Here is a 19138-nt window from a genome sequence, read left to right as displayed (position 1 = left end):
GTCTAATGTCTGCCTCTTCCTCATGCCTGCTGACTTGGTCAGTTAGGTAAACTGCTTCAGACCACTACATCATCATCGCTTCTCGGCCTTTTGGCTAAGATCAAGTGCAGACCACTACGTCAACTCAACAGATGCCTGGATGTTAAGGTAATAGAATACTTCAGCGACACCTGGGGGGCTCAGTCAGTTAAGTGTCTGACTCTTGATTTCAGCTCAGGTCATGATCTCATGGTTCATGGGATCGAGCCCCGTGTCGAGCTCCGTACTGACAGCAAGGAGCCTGCTTGGGATTCTCACTCTCCCTCTTTCTCTGCCCCTCCCCTGCTTGTTCTCTCTCTGTCTCCCTCCCTCCCTCTCCCTCCCTCTCTCTCCCTCTCTCTCTCTTTCAAATTACATAAATAAGCTTTTAAAAAAAAAAAGATAACAGAGGACTTGAGAAGACTGGACTCTCACTTAGAGATAAATAGTGAAGTATTTAAAAATGAAATTATATAATGTGTAGGATTTGCTTCAAAAAAAATCCAGCAATGAAGGGAGGTAATTGATAGTAGAGAGGAAACATGATCAGCCATGAGTTAGTAACTGCTGAGTCTGGGTGTTGGGTACAAGCAGGTTAATTGTGCTATTCTCTCTCCTTTTGTTTAAAAATGTTCTTAATGAAAAGTTCAAAATAAATAAACACTGGCTCTGGAATCAGATCACCTGCTGGTCACCAGCTGGAATGCCTTAGACAAGACCCCCTCTTGTCTAAAGGTACCCACCTACCCATCTCTCAAATAGGGAAAATTATTAAACAATTGCCATTACAGTTACTGTGGCTGCATAACAGGTTATCCCCAAAAGTAATGGCTTGATACAGTAACAATATCGGTTTTGCTCATGAGTCTACAACTCAGCCAAGACTCAGTGGGGGACAGCTCACCTCAGCTCCACAGAAACCCCCAGAGGGGTGGCTCAAAGGCGGGTCTCATGTCTGCCCCATGGCCTGAGGACTTAAGTCCGGTCTACTGGCTGTTGCTGGCCAGAACACACACATTGGCGTCTTGAGTGGCCTGGAATTCCTCACATAAGGTGGCCAGGTTCCAGGGGGTCTTCTGAGGGACAGGTGAATCTCCCTTATGACCCAACTTTAGAAGTCACATGGCATCATTTCTGCCACACTCTCTTGGCCAGAGCAGTCACAAGGCTTGCCCAGGTTCAAGCAGGAAAAGTATAGGTGAGGGAGTGTCTTGAGGGGAGTGGAAAGGTTCTGGAAATGGAATCAGAAATACCAATCTGGGGGTGCCTGAGTGGCTCAGTCGGTTGAGCGTCCGACTTCAGCTCAGGTCATGATCTCACTCGCGGTCTGTGAGTTCGAGCCCCACGTCGGGCTCTGTGCTGACATCTCGGAGCCTGGAGCCTGCTTCAAATTCTGTGTCTCCCTCTCTCAGCCCCTCTCCCTCTCATGCTCTGTCTCTCTCTCTCTCTCTGTCAAAAATAACTAAAAACATTGAAAAAAAAATTTTTTTTTAAGAAATACCAATGTGACCATTTTGAGAATATACAATCTGCCACCCCAGCTCACTCTGAACAGCCAGTACCTATCCCCTGTCCCAACTTCCCAGGGCACTCACTGGCTTGCTTATGGCCCCACCACCCATCCTAGAACTCAGTTTTGTCCCTGGAAAGCCAAATCTCTGCCTTTTGGGGTCACATGGAGGCCAGTGGCTCACAGCAAGGGCTGGTTCTACAGGGTCACGAAATCATTTTAGAAGGTTGCAAACTGCAGTCTTTGTTTTCACTTGTTTTGTAAACTAAAGAAAAATGGGAACCATTAGCCAGCCTCGGGGACTGACAGTCTCAAAGGCTGTGGGCTCCCTGAAACTGGAGTTGGGCTGGGCAACGAGGGCCTTCCTCGAGTGGCTGAAACTGTATGGACCACCTGCCTTTGAGAGGGTGCCTGTCCTGCAAACACCAAGTTCATACCCACCTCCCTCCTCTGTGGGCCTTTTCACTCCCAGCCGGGTACAAACTCTTTCTCCCTGATGCCCTTCTGTGGTTGGTTTTGTTTTTATAAAAGTGCAGTCTTTGGGCTTGAATTCGGACCCTCTGGCTTCCAGTGCCTGGCTGTGCAGCCTTGGTCAGGTTACCTACCCTCTCTGTGCTCAACGTCTGCACCTGGAAAAACAGGACACCGTCTTCTTTGGATCTCTGGGAGAATTAATGAGATACTGCGCACAAAGAACTTGACACAGGGACGCATTCCAGGGGCGTGTGTTTGCGGTTCTCGACGCGCCCGGATCCTGCCTGCCTCCCCGGGGCGCCCTGGCTGCCCGCTCCCACCTCCCTACCTCCCATCCCCCACCCGCGCCCCACTCCGGCCTCGCCGTTCCACTCCCGCCCAACCCCACCCACATGTGTTCTCCATAGTATTAGCCACAATCTGCAAATCTTTGCTTACAGGCCAGGGGTGTGGGCGCCGCCTTTGCCTCTCCTCGTGCCTCCCCTCCATGGCCAGCGAAGCACCGACGAGTGGCTGGCACCCCATAAATATCTGGGGGCGAACAAACGGACGGAAGTCGGCGCGGCTGCGGGAGGAGCGTGCGCGCTGGGGGCGCAGAGGGCGCTAGAGCCGCACCCGCGATGGGACGCCGCCGCCGGATGCGCAAGGGTCCGCAGCGGGAGACACGGTCCGCAGGGCCCGGGACCGGCAGGGGGCGCGCGCGGGGCCGGGCGGGGCCGCACCTGTGCTGCGGGGCTCGGGGGGAGGATGCTAGGGGGAACCCGGGCCCCGGAGCAGCTGCGCGCCCCGCCCCGCGGGCTCCTCCCCGCCGCCGCGGCCCCCCGGCTGCTGCCCCGATGCGCTGCGCCGGGAGCTGGGGCCGCGTCGCCGCCGCAGCTGCAGGGGCGCCCGGGCCGGGTGACGCCGACGCCGCCCGCGCCCCTCCCAGACCCCGCCGGCCGCATGGAGCCCCCGGAGGGCGCCGGCCCCGGAGGTGAGTGTGGCCCCAGTCCCTGGAAGTCCCCGAGCTTCTCCTTCCCCGCAGCCAGCATAGCCCCTTCCCCGCCCCCCCCCTCCCCCGGCCCAGGGCCTTCTCATCGGCCGCTCCCGGGGGCCGCAAACCCCCACCGGTAGCTCCGAGTGAGCCTGGCCGGAGCGGGTGGAAGCCTGGCCTGCCGCCGGGGAAGCCACGCCGGGGGCATCTCCCGGGAACGGCCCCCGCGCTAGGCGGGGGGCGCACACACCGCGTCCCCGCCCCCTTGTCTTCTGAGCTTCAGGCCCCGGCAGCCGCCAGGCGCGCTCCTGGGTGGTTGGCCCAGAGTTCCGTGCCGAACCCCATCCCAGCAGAGCCGGGGTTCTGGGGGGTCAGGGCATGGGGCGTGTCTGGGCGTGGTTTGGGGTCCGGGTCGGCGAGACGTGGGGTCGACGCTGCCCTCCTGGGCAGCGCATCTGCTTTGTTCGCCCAAGTCTCTATTCACCGGGGGCTCGGGCAGGGAAGCCGCCTCTGGGATCCTGCAGGGCATCGCGCTTGGACAGGCCCTGGGTGAATGGGCGGAGGGGGGGGGGGGGGAGCAGCGCACCCGGCAGGGCCTTCGGGGCGCCTGCCTCCACGCTAGCCGGGGCTGCCGGCCTGGGTGAGGCACAGGGCGCTCACATCTGGGAGGGCAGATGTGCACGGAGACCTCCTGGAAGCCTCTGTCAGCTCCCGGTGACTCTGGCGTTTGAGATTCTACCAAGGTCTCCCCTCTTGGAGTGTGGCCCAGGCAGGGTGGCAGCTGGTGATGAGAGGAAAAGTCTAGGAACCCCATTTCAGAGTCCTTTCAGGAAGAGTGTTTGGGCGCCATCAGCGCCTCCACCGGCCTGGCCAGGCCCCAGATGCATCATAGGTTTCCTGGAGGTCCCATCCCAGGGAGCCACTCTTGACCGCACAGGGACCTGTGGAGGGACACCAGCCACATCAGCGACCTCATCTGGAGCCCAAAGGGATGGCCCCGAGGGGTGTCCTGAAGCAACGGGCCCACCCACTGCTGTGTCTGCAGTCTGAGTTGGGCAGGTGCGTCCCAGACAACTGTCTGGAGGACCTTGTCACCCTCCCTGCAAGCGGCACCAGGCACACCCAGAGCCGGTGCGTGTGGGTTTTCTTTGTCTTGTCGTTTGTGGAAGGGATCCACCTTTTTCTTGCTATTGACAGTCCCAGAACCCCAGGACTTCCCCGTGGCAGCTTTGAGGGGACGTGAAGGGGAAGGTGAGGGCTGGGGAGCACAGAACTGGGAGATGGGGGGAAAGCAGCCTGGCCTTCAGTTTTCATGCCCACTTCTGTCGGTGGGGACAGATTCACTTCCCTGCAGGGCTGCGGGAGCCCTGAGTGAGGTAAGGAGCGAAGGTGTTTGGCCGGGAGAGGGGCTTTATGATTTCAGTTTCCGACTCTCTTACTGAGTGCACAAACATGTATTTATCAGGTGCCCACCCTGTGCAGGAGCAGCGGTGGGAACACAGCAGGGGCAGATGGGGCCACACTGACGGGGCTCATAACTCTTGTTACCTGGTAGCCATTTCCTGCCTACACAGTGGCCTGGTGATCTCCATTCTGTGGGATCTCATGAGGTCACACATGGGTGGCTCTGTCATTCTCTCAGCTCACTGACTTTTGAAAACTTTATTTTGGAGCATGTGGGACACACAAATAAGTAGAACAGTGCGGTAGAGCTCTGCATGCCACTTCCCAGCCTGCTCTACCAGACCACCAGCATCCTCCCTTCAGGAGTAATTCGTAGCCAGTCTAGACACACTGTTTCATCTGAAAGTATCTCTGAAAGATCAGGTCTTCACAGAGCATAAGGAAAAGCCCACTTTTGCATCTAAACAAACTAACACTGATTTCTTTTTTTAATGTTTGAGAGAGAGCGTGAGTGGGGGAGAAGCAGAGAGAGAGGGAGAAGCAGCGGGGATGGGGGCGGGGGGGGGGGAATCCCAAGCAGGCTCCACGCTGTCAGCACAGAGCCCGACGTGGGGCTCAAACTCACAAACCGTGAGATCACGACCTGAGCAGAAACCAGCTCAGACGCTTAACCGACTAAACCTCCCAGGCACCCCAACAATGTCTTCATACCCAAGTGCGCAGACATGGAAATGAGAAGGGAGGCGGTGCACTTCTTGAAGGGCCCCAGCTGGGGAAAACCAAGGTTGCGGCCCACCGGACTCCAAGTCTGTCTGAACAGCCACAGGGAGAGGCCATGGCCCTGCACCGAAGAGGTTGAGCCTTGGCAAGGCCCACCCAGCATCCTCCAAGTCCAAGGACAAGGGGCCGGGGAAATGGGGTGTGAGTGCCCCCCACCTCTGTGACCATCTCTCCCTCCCCACTGCAATTGTGTCATATATATTCATTCATTCACTTCATTGATTTGTTCAACTGTTCGTGCGGTGCACCTCCTCAGTGCTCAGGGCAAGGCCCAGGGCACGCAGCAGGGAACTTGAAATTTGGGCCAAGCGCTCGCACAAATGTGCCGGAAAATAGGTCAGCCACGTGGCACAAGGTAACCCTATCATATCCATCCACTCACATCAGCCACCAGTGCTGGGGGGCAGGACTGTGGTAACCCAACTGCGGTCCCCATGGGGCACTGGTTCGCTGTCTGCACAGGGCGGGGCAGCGCAGCAGTGGCCCTGCAGGGGCTCAATGGGGGCTGTGCTGAGCTGAGAATCACAGTGTTGCTACCCCACCCCCTGGCCCCAGGTGACCCAGGGGCTGCTGAGCCTGGCCGTCAAGCACACCTGCCCCGTGCCTGCTTTTCACTCCGGTCTCATACCCTAGAAGAGCTGTGGGTCTCATCCATGGAGAGGTGATTCCTAGCACGGCCGCCTAGTTACTATGCGGTTGGGTGTTGGGCTGGCTCGTGCATTCAACAAACATTTATGGTGGACCTACTGTGTGCCGGGACCAAACCTAGGTGCTAGAGGTCACACTTCTCTTACCCACTCCCAGGCTCTGAGCCTGATGCCTGGTGCATAGTAGGTGCACAGCAATTGTTAGTGGATGTCTTGAGTCCTCCTGGATTTGCCCTTCAATTCCAGCCAAAATCAAGCTGTTTCCACTGAGGATTTTCTTTTTTTTTTTTAAGATTTTAAGTAATCTCTACACCCAAAGTGGGGCTCGAACTCACAACCCCGAGACCAAGAGTCCTATGCTCTACTTACTGAGCCAGCCAGACACCCCTGAGGATTTCTTTTGAGGTATAATTCACATATCATAAAATTCATGCTTTTAAAGCATACAGTTCTGTGCTTTTAGCGTATTCACAACATTGTGCAACCACCACCAGCATCTAATTTTAGAATATTTTCATCAACTCGGTGGGGTGGGGGTGGGGCCTAGGTGGCTCAGTTGCTTAAGTGTCCAACTTCAGCTTCAGTCATGATGGTGTCCTGATATCACGGTTCATGAGTTTGAGCCCCGCATCAAACTCTGCCCTGGCAGTGCAGAGCCTGCTTAGGATTCTCGCTCTCTCCTCTCTCTCTGCCCCTCCCCTGCTTGTGCGTCTTCTCTCAAAATAAATAAGCTAAAATATACATACATACATATGTGTGTGTGTGTGTGTCTGTGTGTGTGTGTCTGTGTGTGTGTGTGTGTGTAAATTTTTTCATCAATTTGAAAAGCAACCCCATACCCATTAGTTCTTTCCCCATTCCACACACATCCCAGCTCCTGGAAATCACCACCTACTTTCTATGTCTTTTCTAATCTACTCTTTTTATTTTTAAAACTTTTTGGGGGCGCCTGGGTGGCGCAGTCAGTTAAGCGTCCGACTTCAGCCAGGTCACGATCCCGCGGTCCATGAGTTCGAGCCCCGCGTCAGGCTCTGGGCTGATGGCTCGGAGCCTGGAGCTTGTTTCCGATTCTGTGTCTCCCTCTCTCTCTGCCCCTCCCCCGTTCATGCTCTGTCTCTCTCTGTCCCAAAAATAAATTAAAAACGTTGAAAAAAAAATTTAAAAAAAAAAAAAAAACTTTTTGTTTTGGGGGCGCCTGGGTGGCTCAGTCGGTTGAGCGGCTGACTTCGGCTCAGGTCATGATCTCGCGGTCCGTGAGTTCGAGCCCCGTGTCAGGCTCTGTGCTGACAGCTCAGAGCCTGGAGCCTGTTTCAGATTCTGTGTCTCCCTCTCTCTGACCCTCCCCCGTTCATGCTCTGTCTCTCTCTGTCTCAAAAATAAATAAACGTTAAAAAAAAAAAAAACACTTTTTGTTTTTAATGTTTATTTATTTTGAGAGGCAGAGAGAGAGGAGAAAGAGAATTCCAAGCAGGCTGCACACTCAGTGCAGAGCCCAGTCAGGAGCTCGAACTCAAGAACTGTGAGACCGTGACCAGTGCCAAAATCGAGAGTCAGACGCTATACCGACTGACTAATCCACTTTTCCACCCTTTATGGATTTGCCTGTTCTGGACATTTCATATAAACGTTACCACAGCGCATGGCCTTTTGTGACCGGCTTCTCGCACTTACCATGTTTCTGAGGTTCATGCATGTTGTAGCCTACATCGGTGCTTCCCTTCTTATGGCTTCTTATGGTTCTTATGGCTGAGTAACATCCCATGGTGTGGATGGACACACATCATCCGTTGATGGACATCTGGGCTTGACTCCACTTTTGACTACTGTCGTACTTCAGCAAACATTCACGTGCAGGTGTTTGTGTGGATGTGTGCTTTCAGTGATCGTGGTTATAAGCATAGGAAGGGGACTTCCGGGTCATGTGGTGACTCCATATATAATCGTTTGAGGAACCACTAGATGGTTTTCCACAATGGCTATACCACTTTACATGCCAAGGTCAATCCTGCTCCTTCTGAGGGGCTCAGAACCTTCTCTGTCCCTGGCCTCTTCTGCCCTGGCATTTTGACTCTTAATCTCCATTACATTCTTCCTGACAAAAGATCAGTGAGTGTCCTTTATGGCAAAAGTTGCATCTTCTGCATTTTCATCCCCCCACAGCTTTGACACAGGCCAAGGACCAGGGTTTACAGAGTACAGATCACCCCAACTGCCAAGAGACATGGAAAGGAATAAAAAACTAGACACCTGATGACTTTGAAACATTCAGGGCTACCGTTTTCTGTTGGCTCCATGATACCATCGACCGCAAATGCTTTGTTATTTCAGAGATGTTGAAATTTGCCAAAATGTGCTTCTTACAGTCAGCACAACAGGCTAGGCTGTCCAAGACCCCTGGACCCCAGCATCTGTAATGATGCTCGTCCCCCACCTCATACTATCTCAGCACCTATGGACTTCATCCTTCCCACCTGGCCTGCATCTCACATAAATGGAGGTAGAGGTCATCCTACTCAGCTCAAAACCCTTCAGCGGCTTCTCCCAGCTCACTCAGAGTAGCAGCCAAGGTCCTGATGACATCTGTGTGATGTGCATCCCCTGCTGTGTCCCCCTGCCTCACCCGTCACCATGGGCCATGGGTATAGAAGCGTCTCAGAATTACGACAACACACACCAGCGTGATGTGAGCCCATGGATACTCACACCCTCACAGAGAGGGACTGGGGTTCTGTAGTCCCCACCTCAAGGAAACAAAGCAGTGTCCCATGGAGTAAAGGCTCCTTGAGGATTCTCGACAGGGACTCTCAGATGGCTGGTCGGAGGTTCAAGACAGGCGTCCCTGCTGACCCCAGCTCAGAGCAGCGTCTGAATCACATCTCTTGTGCCATCTTGCTGGGAAGGTGTCCTTGCTGGGCTGGGAGGGCCAGGACACTGGTGGATGTAACTGTATCCTCCAAGGATACTCCAAAGCCACAATCCAAATGTGTCAGAGAGCTGGAAGCCAGATCCCCTGAGCCCCTATCCGGCTCCCAGCCCCATGTGATGACACAGCATGGGCAGGGCCCGGTCCCATCTCCCCTCAGCTATACTTCCCAGGAACAGTGGTACCCTCCAAGAGGAGGCCAAGGTGTTACCCAGAGAGCCCTACAGCTCTGAATGGATGGCATTATCTTCCCACTCAGCCGGAAACCCTTTAGACCCACAGGACCTGCTGGGCGGCATCCAGGCTGCTGACCACCCTGTTGGGGGGGACAGGCCCACCCCTAACAGGCAGCTGTTGGCAGTGGGGGCCCGACTGGACCCTCCTAGATGCAACACTCAAGGCAGATGCTCCTGTAGCTTCGCACACACCCAGCTCTCAATGTTGACCCCGTGGGACAGGCATGGATGCTGGAGCTTTGCAGAGCACTGCTGAGGGGAGTCAGGAGGCATTCGTTCACTCTTTTGGGGGCCACGGTAGGGACACGGAGGAACCAAGGGGTCCAGCTGCCTCAAGGGACGTGCCTCACAGGTCCTCTGGCTGAGTTCAGGGAGTGACAAGGTCAGGCAGCAGGAGGGGGAGATGGGTGGGTTCTGGAACATTTTGGAGAGGCTGGTAGGAGGTACGGATGGAGGGACGTGAGCTGAGAAGACAAGGTGTTGGGCCGAGGAACGGAAGGGTGCAGTTGGTGCTTCCTTGGGGCAGGGACCCCATCTCTGAGCGGCTCAGCCTCTACCAAGCAGACTGCCCACCGGGCCTCCTGCTCTCATCTGAGAAAATCATCAAATGCAAAACACGAGTGATCACGTCTTCCAAAAAAAACAAAAAAACAAAAAAAACCCCTGCAAACCTGGAGAAACACTCCTCAGTATCTTACTATGAAAATGCGCTATTCATCATTCAAACACAACAGCATAGGACTTTAAAAGTCAATCCACAGAGGGCAGGCAGGCCAGCAGGGGCCATTCTGGATCAAAGGGACCCAAAAGGCAAGGAAATGCTAGAGAGACCACTGCACCCTTGGTTGGACTTAAGAGTAGAGACAGAGGACGCTGTTGGACACCCCCTTCCCCATCCACAGGAGGCCGCTGCCCAGTGTCTGGCATCCGGGCCCAAGGCTACCCTGCTCACTGCCCGGGGCCTCAAAGGGGGGCTCAGTGAACCAAACACCCAGGTCTTCCCCGCCCCCATCTCTCCTCCCAGGTAACACCGTCTTTGTTGCAGAAATGGTTAAGGAGAATGAGGTGCCACAGGCAGCCCTGGGCACCCTGGCCCACGGGACAGGAGACAGCTGCCACTCGCCCACGGCCGAGGAGGAGGTGGGCATCCCGATACCAGCACCGGGGCTCCTGCAGGTCACAGAGAGGCGGCGTAAGTACAGCTGACCTGCCCAGCATGTGTCCCACGGGGACCACGATCCCCTGGGAAATGGAGGGCAGGGTCCCCATCCTGTCCAAACAGTACCCCAGGTGTATCCAGGGTGGCAGTGGCGGTGGTGCTGAGCTCTCACAGCTCTGGCTCTGTGGGCTTTGGCTGTACCATCTGCAAAGCGGGGGACCCCAGAAGGTGTTTAGGGTTGAGTGTGTGGAGTACGGGGGTGTCTGGGTCTGCCCCGTCTTATCCTGGCCACACAGGGCTTCACCCGGAGCTCTTCTTCCCTGGGGCTCATGGGGGGCCTTGGGTGGACGGACTGCGCCCATGACCAGCCATCCCCCTGCCCGGCCCCGCAGAGCCCCTGAGCAGCGTCTCCTCCCTGGAGGTGCACTTTGACCTCCTGGATCTCACTGAGCTGACAGACATGTCCGACCAGGAGCTGGCTGAGGTCTTTGCTGACTCGGACGACGAGAGCCTGGCCAGCGAGTCGCCAGCAGGTGGGCTGGCGTTGGGGCGCAGTGAGCAGCGTGGGGCGGTCCTGGGGCCCAAGCCGACCAAACACAGCTCTCCTCAAACCCCTATTTCGGAAAATAACCGTTGCTCACACGTGTGTCAAAATCAGCGTTTGTCACTGTACCATTTCGTTCGATATTTTGGCATTTTATTCTTTCTAGTAATCTCTATCCCCAGCGTAGGGCTCGAACTCACGACCCCAAGGTCAAGAATCGCATGCTCCTCCAACTGAGCCAGCCAAGCATCCCAATATTTTTGCATTTTACATGTCTATTTGCCCAACTTTAAGGAATTTCCCTCCTGTTTTCCTCAATTCTCCTTTCCAAATGCCAACAAAAGGCCAAAGCTATAGTCCCACCAAAAAGTGAAATTTACTAAATGTGAATGTAATCATTCACAAGTTAGGCTAAGCCAAGCAGGGTGGCCTTCATCGACCCTGGCACCACAGTTCAGTCCTTTGTTTCCCCTTCGGTTGCTGGGGAAGTGTTGCCCTTGACCCAAGACCTATAGGGCTCCAGAAACAGCCACGCAGCCAGTGGGGGTATGGGGACCCAGGGACCGTTTTCTCTCCCTGATCGCACCTCGTGCAGGCAGGGGGTGGAATGGGGGGCTCAGGCTCCAGCTCTGTACTGTACAGCCTGCACCCTGGGAGGGTGACGGACTGCTCAGATGCTGTGGGCCAGGTTCACAGCCAGGGTGGGATCTCAGCTGCACAGAGACCCTCTTTTTTGTGGGCATCACAAACGTCCTTGCCCATGCCGCCTCCAGACCCCCATGTCCGCAATGCTGGTGGCCTGGCATCTGTGTTTTCTAAACACCCGGGGGACCCCAGTGTGCAGCCAGACCCCGTGTGAGAGGCACACGGGGGCCCAGCCCAGTAGCTGCAGGAATGACCTGACCCTTATGTTCCCATCAGGCCTGCACCCACTACCCCGGTCTGGCTGTCTGCGCTCCCCCTCCTGGACGCGAACCAGGGCCGAGCAGAACCGAGAAAAGCAGCCACTTGGTGACCAGGAGCGCCAACCAGCAATTGTGGACACATTTCTCACCGTGGAGAGACCCAAGGAGGACTAGGCCAGCTGGCCCCGGGGCCGAGGCAGGACAAATCCGGACAATACTGACCCCATGGACACTGCCCACCCATGTGGCTCTGGGTCAGGTTCTCGGGGTGCCCCAGCACAAGCACAGCCCAATGGCCTTATGTCCCCCTCCGTCCCAGTCCCTGAGTCTCGGACAACAATGGCTGAGGACGAGGTGGGAGTGGCCTAGGCCTTTTGGAAACTTCTGTCTGCAGGAGGGGTGCTCTCATCTGCCACAAGAATCCCGAGGGGGTGTGGGGTGAGGGGGACCTAAGTCGGAGACAGCTTCTCTGCAAACCCCCTGAGGGCCTCAGGGTTCTGGTCTGGGAATGGCCACACCGTGCTCCAGCCCGCGGGATGCTCTGCTATCCAGCCAAGTATGTGGGTAGGGGAGTCCGTCCTGAACAATGCCACCTTCATTTCAGTCCCATCCTCTTCTTGCCACCCAGGGAGCATTGCTGGCACCAGGGCCCCCTCCTCAGGCCCTAAGACCCTGCTTGTCTTGGTCCCCGTGTGACAGCCAAGCCCACCCTCCGTGGTTCGTAACACCAAATAAGGCACAACCGCCTCAGACTGTGTGGGTGGGCGGGGTCTGCCCTTGCCCGGGACACAGTCCAGCATCTGTGCCCCTGCTTGGCGTCCTGGCCTGGGGTAGAGATGCCCGAGGGGGACTGGGAATATGAGGGGCCCTTGCACAGCCCCCAGGCCCCAACTTAAGGGCATCAGGCTCAGCTGCTCCCAATGCTGCTTTTTATGAGCTAAGGGATAAAAGAGGCTTCTGGTCTGACAGCAAATCCAAGAACAGTTTAAAAATAAATACGTAAGTCTGCTTTCGGTCCCCAGGCCAACCCGCCCTGACCCGTTCCCCACCGAAACATTTCTAAGGGAGGAGAACCTGCCCTCCTATGGAAGCCCCGGGGGTGCCCTGGGCCCGCTGTGCACAGCTAAAGGCAAGTCCCCCGCTGAGAACACAGGCCTGCTCCCTCCACTCGAGGAGGACCAACTCAAAGGATGTTTGCCAGGCACCATCCAGAAGTCCACTTAAACACAAACCCCGTCAGGGCAGCTGCATGGCCCCCCCACCCCCTGCGTCTTTTTCCTCCATCTCTAGCCTTCCTGCTATGGCTTCTGCAGAGTTTATTTACCAACATTGGGATTAAAATCTCACCTCTTCCTAAGGCCCAACCAGTGTCTCTTCCTTTCTAGGTGACACCAGAGCTCAGAAAGAAGAGCGTGTCGAGGATAGAGGAGCTGCCCTAGCAGCAAAACTGCGCTGGGCCTTCTCCAGCTGAAGCCACTGGGGGTTCCTCGGTGCTGTACTCTGGGCTGCTTATATGGGTCACGTGTCAGGGACAAATGCCCTGGATTTCTAGTCCTTAGGAAGTGAAGATCCCCTCCTACGCATGCACACGCACATGCACACGCCCAGGCCAGAAGAGGCCCAAGGTAGCTCCCCGGCAAGTCTTCTGAGCCCAGGCAGATTCCCAGAGCAGCGACTGGTCACGAGGAGGCAGCCAGCAGGTTGGGACTGTGAGGAAAAGGCCAAGGGTGAGGCCCAAACCCCAATTCTTTTGATTACCCATGTAACAAGGGGCCCAGAAAACAGGCCCAGGGCTCCTTGCCAGGCAGTTCCTCCTGCTGGCCTCTCTGGAGGGAAGCCCGAGCCTCCCTGATGGAAGGTTCTAGGCCAGGTCTCCCACATCCCTGGGCCCAGGAACTGACTCAAAGCCTGTGTAGTGTGTGGCCAGGTGGCCCAAACAGGGTGAAGGGGTGAAGGAAAGGGCTTAGGAGACTCCAGAGGGAGCGAGAGCAAGGGTATCCAGGACAAAAAAACAGCAGGGGTTGGGATTCACCTACGTGTGCTGGGGGTGTGAGCCTGAGGGAGGCTGCACCAAGCCCCAAAATGGACCAATGCCCAGGTCCTGGACATCATGGGGCTTTCACGGGGTTGAGGAGAGCACCTCCCACCTCTGTCAGAGGGTCCCATTAGCTCAGCTAATGAAGGTTGAGTTTAGTGGAGACTTCATGACACGGTGAGCTCTGGAGAAGTAAAAAAATCCAACGATGGCATGTCTTACACACAACAAAAACGGAAAGTGCTTGTCCCAACTTGGAAATTCTATTTTTGAAGCAAACACAACAAATGATTCAGAAATTTTTAAACCAAATCCCAGCATCTGGTCTTGACCAAGCAGAGAACAGAGGTCACGTGTGGCAAGTGGAGACGTCCCACCCCCACACCCAGGGTGCCGTGAGCAACAGCTGGGAGGCAAGCAGGTGTCACCGGGGTCCCAGACATCCACCCGCCCCCTGAGAGGCAGCGGCTGACACCCCTTTACTGTCGTGGTGCCGAGGACTCTGGGAGGCAAGCAGGGATGCTGCCACTGACCCCAGGCTTCCAGTCCTGACCCCAGCTCCCCGGGCTGGGCCCTTGCTGCGCTCTCAGACCAACCAGACAAAATAAGGCAACAGAGGCCTAGAGCTCACAAGCCAGAATTGGCCTTCCTCTCGTCTGGCAGCCGCCCAAACACCAGGAAGAGGGTTACCAGGGGGGCAGCAACAGCAGGACCCTGCACAAAACCCACAGGTCCCCAGCTCGGTCCAGACCCTCCCTCTCTGTGATTCTAACAAAAGGGGGTCACAGGGAACACGGCCAGCTGGAGAAGGGACTTAAATCCAGACACACCCTGCTCAGTAAAGCTGTCTGCCCTGAGAATGGGTGCTGGCCTCAGTGGAGAGACTGCCTCCCGAGAGCTCAGAGCAGCACCCAGGTGCTGGGGGCGGGGTGGGCTTCAGGGCCCCCCATGTCTCCACGACCCTCCCCCCAACCACGCACTGACAGGCCTTCCACCAACCCAAACCCAACACTTTCCCTTGGTAACTGGCTGCTTTTTCCCTTAATTCTGCCACTTCACTAAACCGTGCAATTTCTGAACTGAGCCAAAAGCCTCTGCTCCTTGGGGTGATTAAGGACACCAGCGCTCACACCTGTCCCCACCAAATCCACCCATCACCCCCCTCCCCTCATGGGAGGCCCACGAAGGTCTAAACTCAAGGCTCCACCAGGAAGAGGCGTGCCTTCTGCTTCCTGTGGGGCAGGGGAGTTACGGCTCACGGCCCGCCCCTCCGACTCGGGACCCCATCCTCTAGGTATCCAAAATGCTCGTTTGCCCTTATCAGGTTTTAACGTGTTTCCCCGTGATTCTGGCAGCAGCTTTCAAAGCCAGGGTTGCTAAGCTGGGCTCTCGCACGCAGCGCTTTGCAGCCCCTCCTCCCGCCCCTGGTTCCAGGCCGTCAGCCCCTCAGGAAGGGAGGTGTCCTCCTCCAGGCTGCTGGTGCCTTTCACAAACTCCTTGTAGGCGGGCTTCTCCACAAAGGGCCGGCGCCCCAGCAACTCACCATGTCTGCCCTTCTCCAGCAGCCGCTTGCCCGCCTAGAAATCACAGCGGCCTATCACTCAGCCGCTCCCAGGACAGCAGGCGCTGCGAAGGCAAGCCCCAAACCCAAGCCAGGACCTGCCCCACTCACCTCTTCCACCTGCTCTCGGCAGCCGGTCGGCGGGGCCGGGGCCTGCTCACAGGTGGAGCCCACGGGCACCGCACCTCCTCCTCAGTGAGCTGGGCGGCGGCGGCCTCACGAGCCGGCTTCTCCACCAGCATCTCGCCTTGTCGGGGAAAGTCGAAGGACAGTCCGGCTTTTCGCTCATCCCAAACTGCACAATCTGGAAGGAGCTGGGGGTGAACCTGGCTGGATCCCACCCTGCAGGGGTCCCTGCCCTTTACCTGAGCAAAGGCGCTCTGGGTGGCCTTCCTCAAGTCACCCTGGGCCCCTGACCTGTGACCCCCCCCCAAAAAAAAACAGCTGCTCAGCCACCCTGCCCCCCAGCATCGTGCACATGTGGTCAGAGAACTGCTCCTGTGTGTAGACACTGCTCCCTGGGCGAGTACTGGGCAGAGCCGAGCCCCTCGCCCCGGGGGGATGATGGATACCTGTAAGACACAGGCAGGAAGTGCCCCGGTCAGTCCGCACACAGAGCTCCTGCCCCATCCAGGTCCCACCCCAGACCAACTGGCCCTACTGTGACCAGCGGTCACAAGGGTGTGGGAGGAGAGGAGCCTCTTGGGCCCTACCCAGAATTAGCAGGTCTGGGTAGGGTCACCCCAAAGATTAGCATGGAAACAACCTCCAGCCTACCCACCCCAAAGTAGCTCCAGAAGAGCCGGGTCCAAAGCTTAGAAGTGAGGGAAATTTAGGATCAAACCTCTTGGGTGCCAGGTGGCTGGCATCCAGACTCCACTCCTCCTCTCTGCCACCCACCCCCCCAAGGAATCTTTTGGACCAAACTCTAGACCTAAATTAATTCCTCACAAGTAACAGTGCTGCCGCTGTGACACGTACTGCGCCCGCATAAGCACAGGCCACACAAAGCCACCTGGGTACGGCAAACGCCCAGGGCTAGAGGCTACGGGCGGAGAGACCGACCCTCGGCAAAGGGTCCGCGCACCCCAGGAGCCAGCCTACCACCGCACACCCAGCCTCGTGGTGGGCCACGGTCCACCACGGTCGCCTTCTCGCTGGGCTGCAGGACCTGTGTCTTCCTCTCAAGGCCTCCACGTCAAATTGCCGGGCCTGTGAGAGGCAGAGGACAAACGGACATCTGGGAAGTGGGCGCCAAATCCACCCAGGGAACGCCGGGGGCTGGTCAGAGCCTCTGCTCAGCAAGTACAGACTCACAGCCTCCACACGCGGCTCAGGCCCAGTTTGGTGCCTGTCCCTCCACGCCAGACACGATGCTGCCTTCTGCTCTGCAGAAGCCCTGCCTCCCCACCTCCAAAGAATGTGTCCCACTCATGCACTTTGCACGCAGCAGACTGCTTTAGGTGGCCCATTTTCAGCCAATGTGATTAGCTATGCTCTGCGGCTCGCTAAGTGACACAGGAAGCATGGAGACAAGGAGTGGTTCCCAACGCCTCCCACACCGTAGCTCACAGGCGGTTAGCAGTACCGAGCAAAGGCACCAACGGCTCACCCGAGCTGCCAAGACAACTCTCCAGAAGCTACCCAATACTCCCCACCCTTCCATACGTGTCACGCTTTAGTGGGAAGATACACACAAAGCAAAGCAGCACTGGTTCTCACGGCTGTGGGGCTGACAACACAGGAAGGGCAGCCGCTGGCTATCTGGGCACCTCCCTGATCTCCGTCCCTTAAGTTCTAGCCTTAAATTTTTTTGTGCGAGGATGTTCTCCTGTGCTACCTACCTTCAAACCTCAGTCAGGTTGCAGTAACCGCGCAGCCCTGACTGAGCTGTGCGCGAGGGTGGGGTCCAAGGTGCCCAGCTCCATCCACCATCAAGGTGAGGCGTGGGGGTCTGGGGGTCGCTGGGAAAGCAGGAGTCTTCCAGAGCGCCCCTCCCCCCAGGGGCTTTCAGATGCCCCCCAGGGGTCTGCTTTGTCTGCTTTCAGGTGCCTTGTGTGGAACCCTGGGGAGACTGGGACACGCCTGGGAAGTGCCTGGCACCTGACACCTGGGGCCAACCATGTAACAATCGGATACCCATTCTCGTTCTCAGGGGCCCCTTGCATCACAAGGATTTCCCCTCCCTGGAGGCGGCCTGTGGCCGTAGCTGCAGCTCAGTGCCCTTGCCTTCCTGGTAGCGAGCCCCTCCCACTGCCAGCCATAGCTCCCCAAGATCCCTACCCGCTGACTGCAGTTCCCCGAGCTGCTGAGCTGAAGCCAGGAGGCCAGGCAGCCATCGCCCGCGCTGAAGCACACACTCCAGCACCCACCTTCGGAGGGCTGTCCTCGTGGCTTCCGTGAGGGAGCTCTCCAGGAACCCCCTCCTCCAGTCTGCAATTAGCATCCAAACCAGGGCCTGAGCCACTGCCCTGCAGGCCCCACCTCTCTGAGATTTTAAACGTAGCTCTAGACAGAGCATGAAGGCTGCTGGCAGATTCCCAAGCGCCAAATTTTGGTCTGGAAAACCGCCTATGGATCCTGTGAGCCGAGGTAACTCTGGGTCTTCGTGGCAGACACCAAAATGCCAGCACCCGACCCGGGAAAGGAGAAACTGGTCATGAGTGCCCGGGACTGGGTATTACAAGAGGAGCTCCATGACAGGGACCACAGCTAAGCTAGGCAGCAACTTTGTCAGTCACCAGTTTGGGGCCAGGCCGGTTTTTTGGTTAAGCAACTTACTGAGGTGTAATTTATTCAACATTAAATCCACCCATCTTTTTTTTAATTTTTTTTAACGTTTATTTATTTTTGAGACAGAGAGAGACAGAGCATGAACGGGGGAGGGTCAGAGAGAGGGAGACACAGAATCCGAAACAGGCTCCAGGCTCTGAGCTGTTAGCACAGAGCCCGACGCGGGGCTCGAACTCACGGACCGTGAGATCATGACCTGAGCCGAAGTCGGCCGCTTAACCAACTGAGCCACCCAGGCGCCCCTAAATCCACCCATCTTAATCAGGGCCACGAAGCCGCCCCGATTGCCTCCTGCCACCTGGGTCCTTGTGTTCAGGAGAAGCACTCTGAGCAGGCCATTGAAAGGCTCGTCAGAGGTGAGCTGGGCAGCCCTGGAGAGGTGGGGGGCCTTCCGCAGGCTGACCTGGGGCCCCAGCGTTACCTCGGCTCACAGGATCCATAGGCGGTTTTCCAAACCAAAATCTGGCACTTGGTTTACCTTGGTTTAAGGGTGTACCTCAAAGACTTCTAGTACGTTTATCAAGTCACACGACTCCTGCCCTAATTTCAGACACTTCCAACATCTGTACGGTACCCTATGCCTGACGTGGGGGATTCCAGGGCCCACCCTAGCTACCCACACGTGTATTTTCTGTCTCCGCGGACTTGTTATAAACCTCTCATATAAATGGAATCACACAGTACATGGCCCTTTGTGCTTGGCTGCTTTCGCTTGACATAATATTGGGAGGTTCATCCTTATTGTAACACGTGCCAGTATTTCTTTTCATGGCTGAATAATATCCCATTTTACATACACACCTTTTGTTTATCCATTCATGCACTGATGGACGTTTGGGGTGTTTCTACCCTTTGGCTAGTGTGAACAACATTGCTGTGAACACACGTACACGTCTTTGTGTGGACAGGTTTTCAAGTCTCCGGGGTAGATACCTACACGTGGAGTTGCTGGGTCATAGGAGGGCTCCGTACTTTACTTTCTGAACAGCCGAACTGACTCCCAAAGCCCAGTCAGCCCGGTTTACGCTCCCACCAGCAGCCCTATTAGACGTCCTGTACCTCTACATCCACGCCAACTCTGTCTTTTACAGCCGTCCGTGGCATGGAAGTGCTACCTCATTAGATTTGCATTTGCCTAATAAATCATGACACTCAGCATTCTGTCATGTGGTTTTC

General features: G+C 56.4%; 1 protein-coding gene and 1 long non-coding RNA gene across 10 annotated transcripts; one reads left to right on the top strand and one right to left on the bottom strand.

The window, feature by feature from the left end:
• The first annotated feature begins 2737 nt into the window (after positions 1–2737).
• Positions 2738–12937, top strand: DBNDD1 (dysbindin domain containing 1). Of its 4 annotated transcripts, none has more exons than XM_053906809.1 (5): positions 2874–2975; positions 6100–6211; positions 10011–10157; positions 10517–10657; positions 11590–12937. In XM_053906809.1, the coding sequence occupies exons 3-5, from the start codon at positions 10013–10015 to the stop codon at positions 11745–11747; spliced, it is 444 nt and encodes a 147-aa protein (XP_053762784.1). In that variant the 5' UTR covers positions 2874–2975; positions 6100–6211; positions 10011–10012; the 3' UTR covers positions 11748–12937. The 4 variants fall into 4 exon arrangements, with proteins under 4 accessions (XP_019268421.2, XP_053762782.1, XP_053762784.1 ...); XM_053906808.1 differs by having other exon boundaries at positions 2875–2975; positions 9990–10157; XM_019412876.2 differs by lacking the exon at positions 6100–6211 and having other exon boundaries at positions 2738–2975.
• Positions 8058–17766, bottom strand: LOC109245504 (uncharacterized). Of its 6 annotated transcripts, none has more exons than XR_008423622.1 (4): positions 15281–17766; positions 13610–13792; positions 12921–13280; positions 8058–9556 (listed from the first exon to the last, which is right to left on the bottom strand). It is a non-coding gene; the product is annotated as an uncharacterized LOC109245504 (long non-coding RNA). The 6 variants fall into 6 exon arrangements; XR_008423624.1 differs by lacking the exon at positions 8058–9556 and having other exon boundaries at positions 12873–13280; positions 15281–15741; positions 16274–17766; XR_008423619.1 differs by lacking the exon at positions 8058–9556 and having other exon boundaries at positions 12873–13280; positions 15281–15473; positions 16274–17766.
• Positions 17767–19138: the final 1372 nt, after the last annotated feature.

This window comes from Panthera pardus, unplaced genomic scaffold (genome assembly GCF_024362965.1).
Source record: "Panthera pardus isolate Hobbes unplaced genomic scaffold, ASM2436296v1 HiC_scaffold_19, whole genome shotgun sequence".
Lineage (NCBI taxonomy): Eukaryota > Metazoa > Chordata > Mammalia > Carnivora > Felidae > Panthera > Panthera pardus.
Note: the sequence above shows the minus strand (reverse complement) of the source record. Positions and strands in the feature narration are given on the sequence as shown.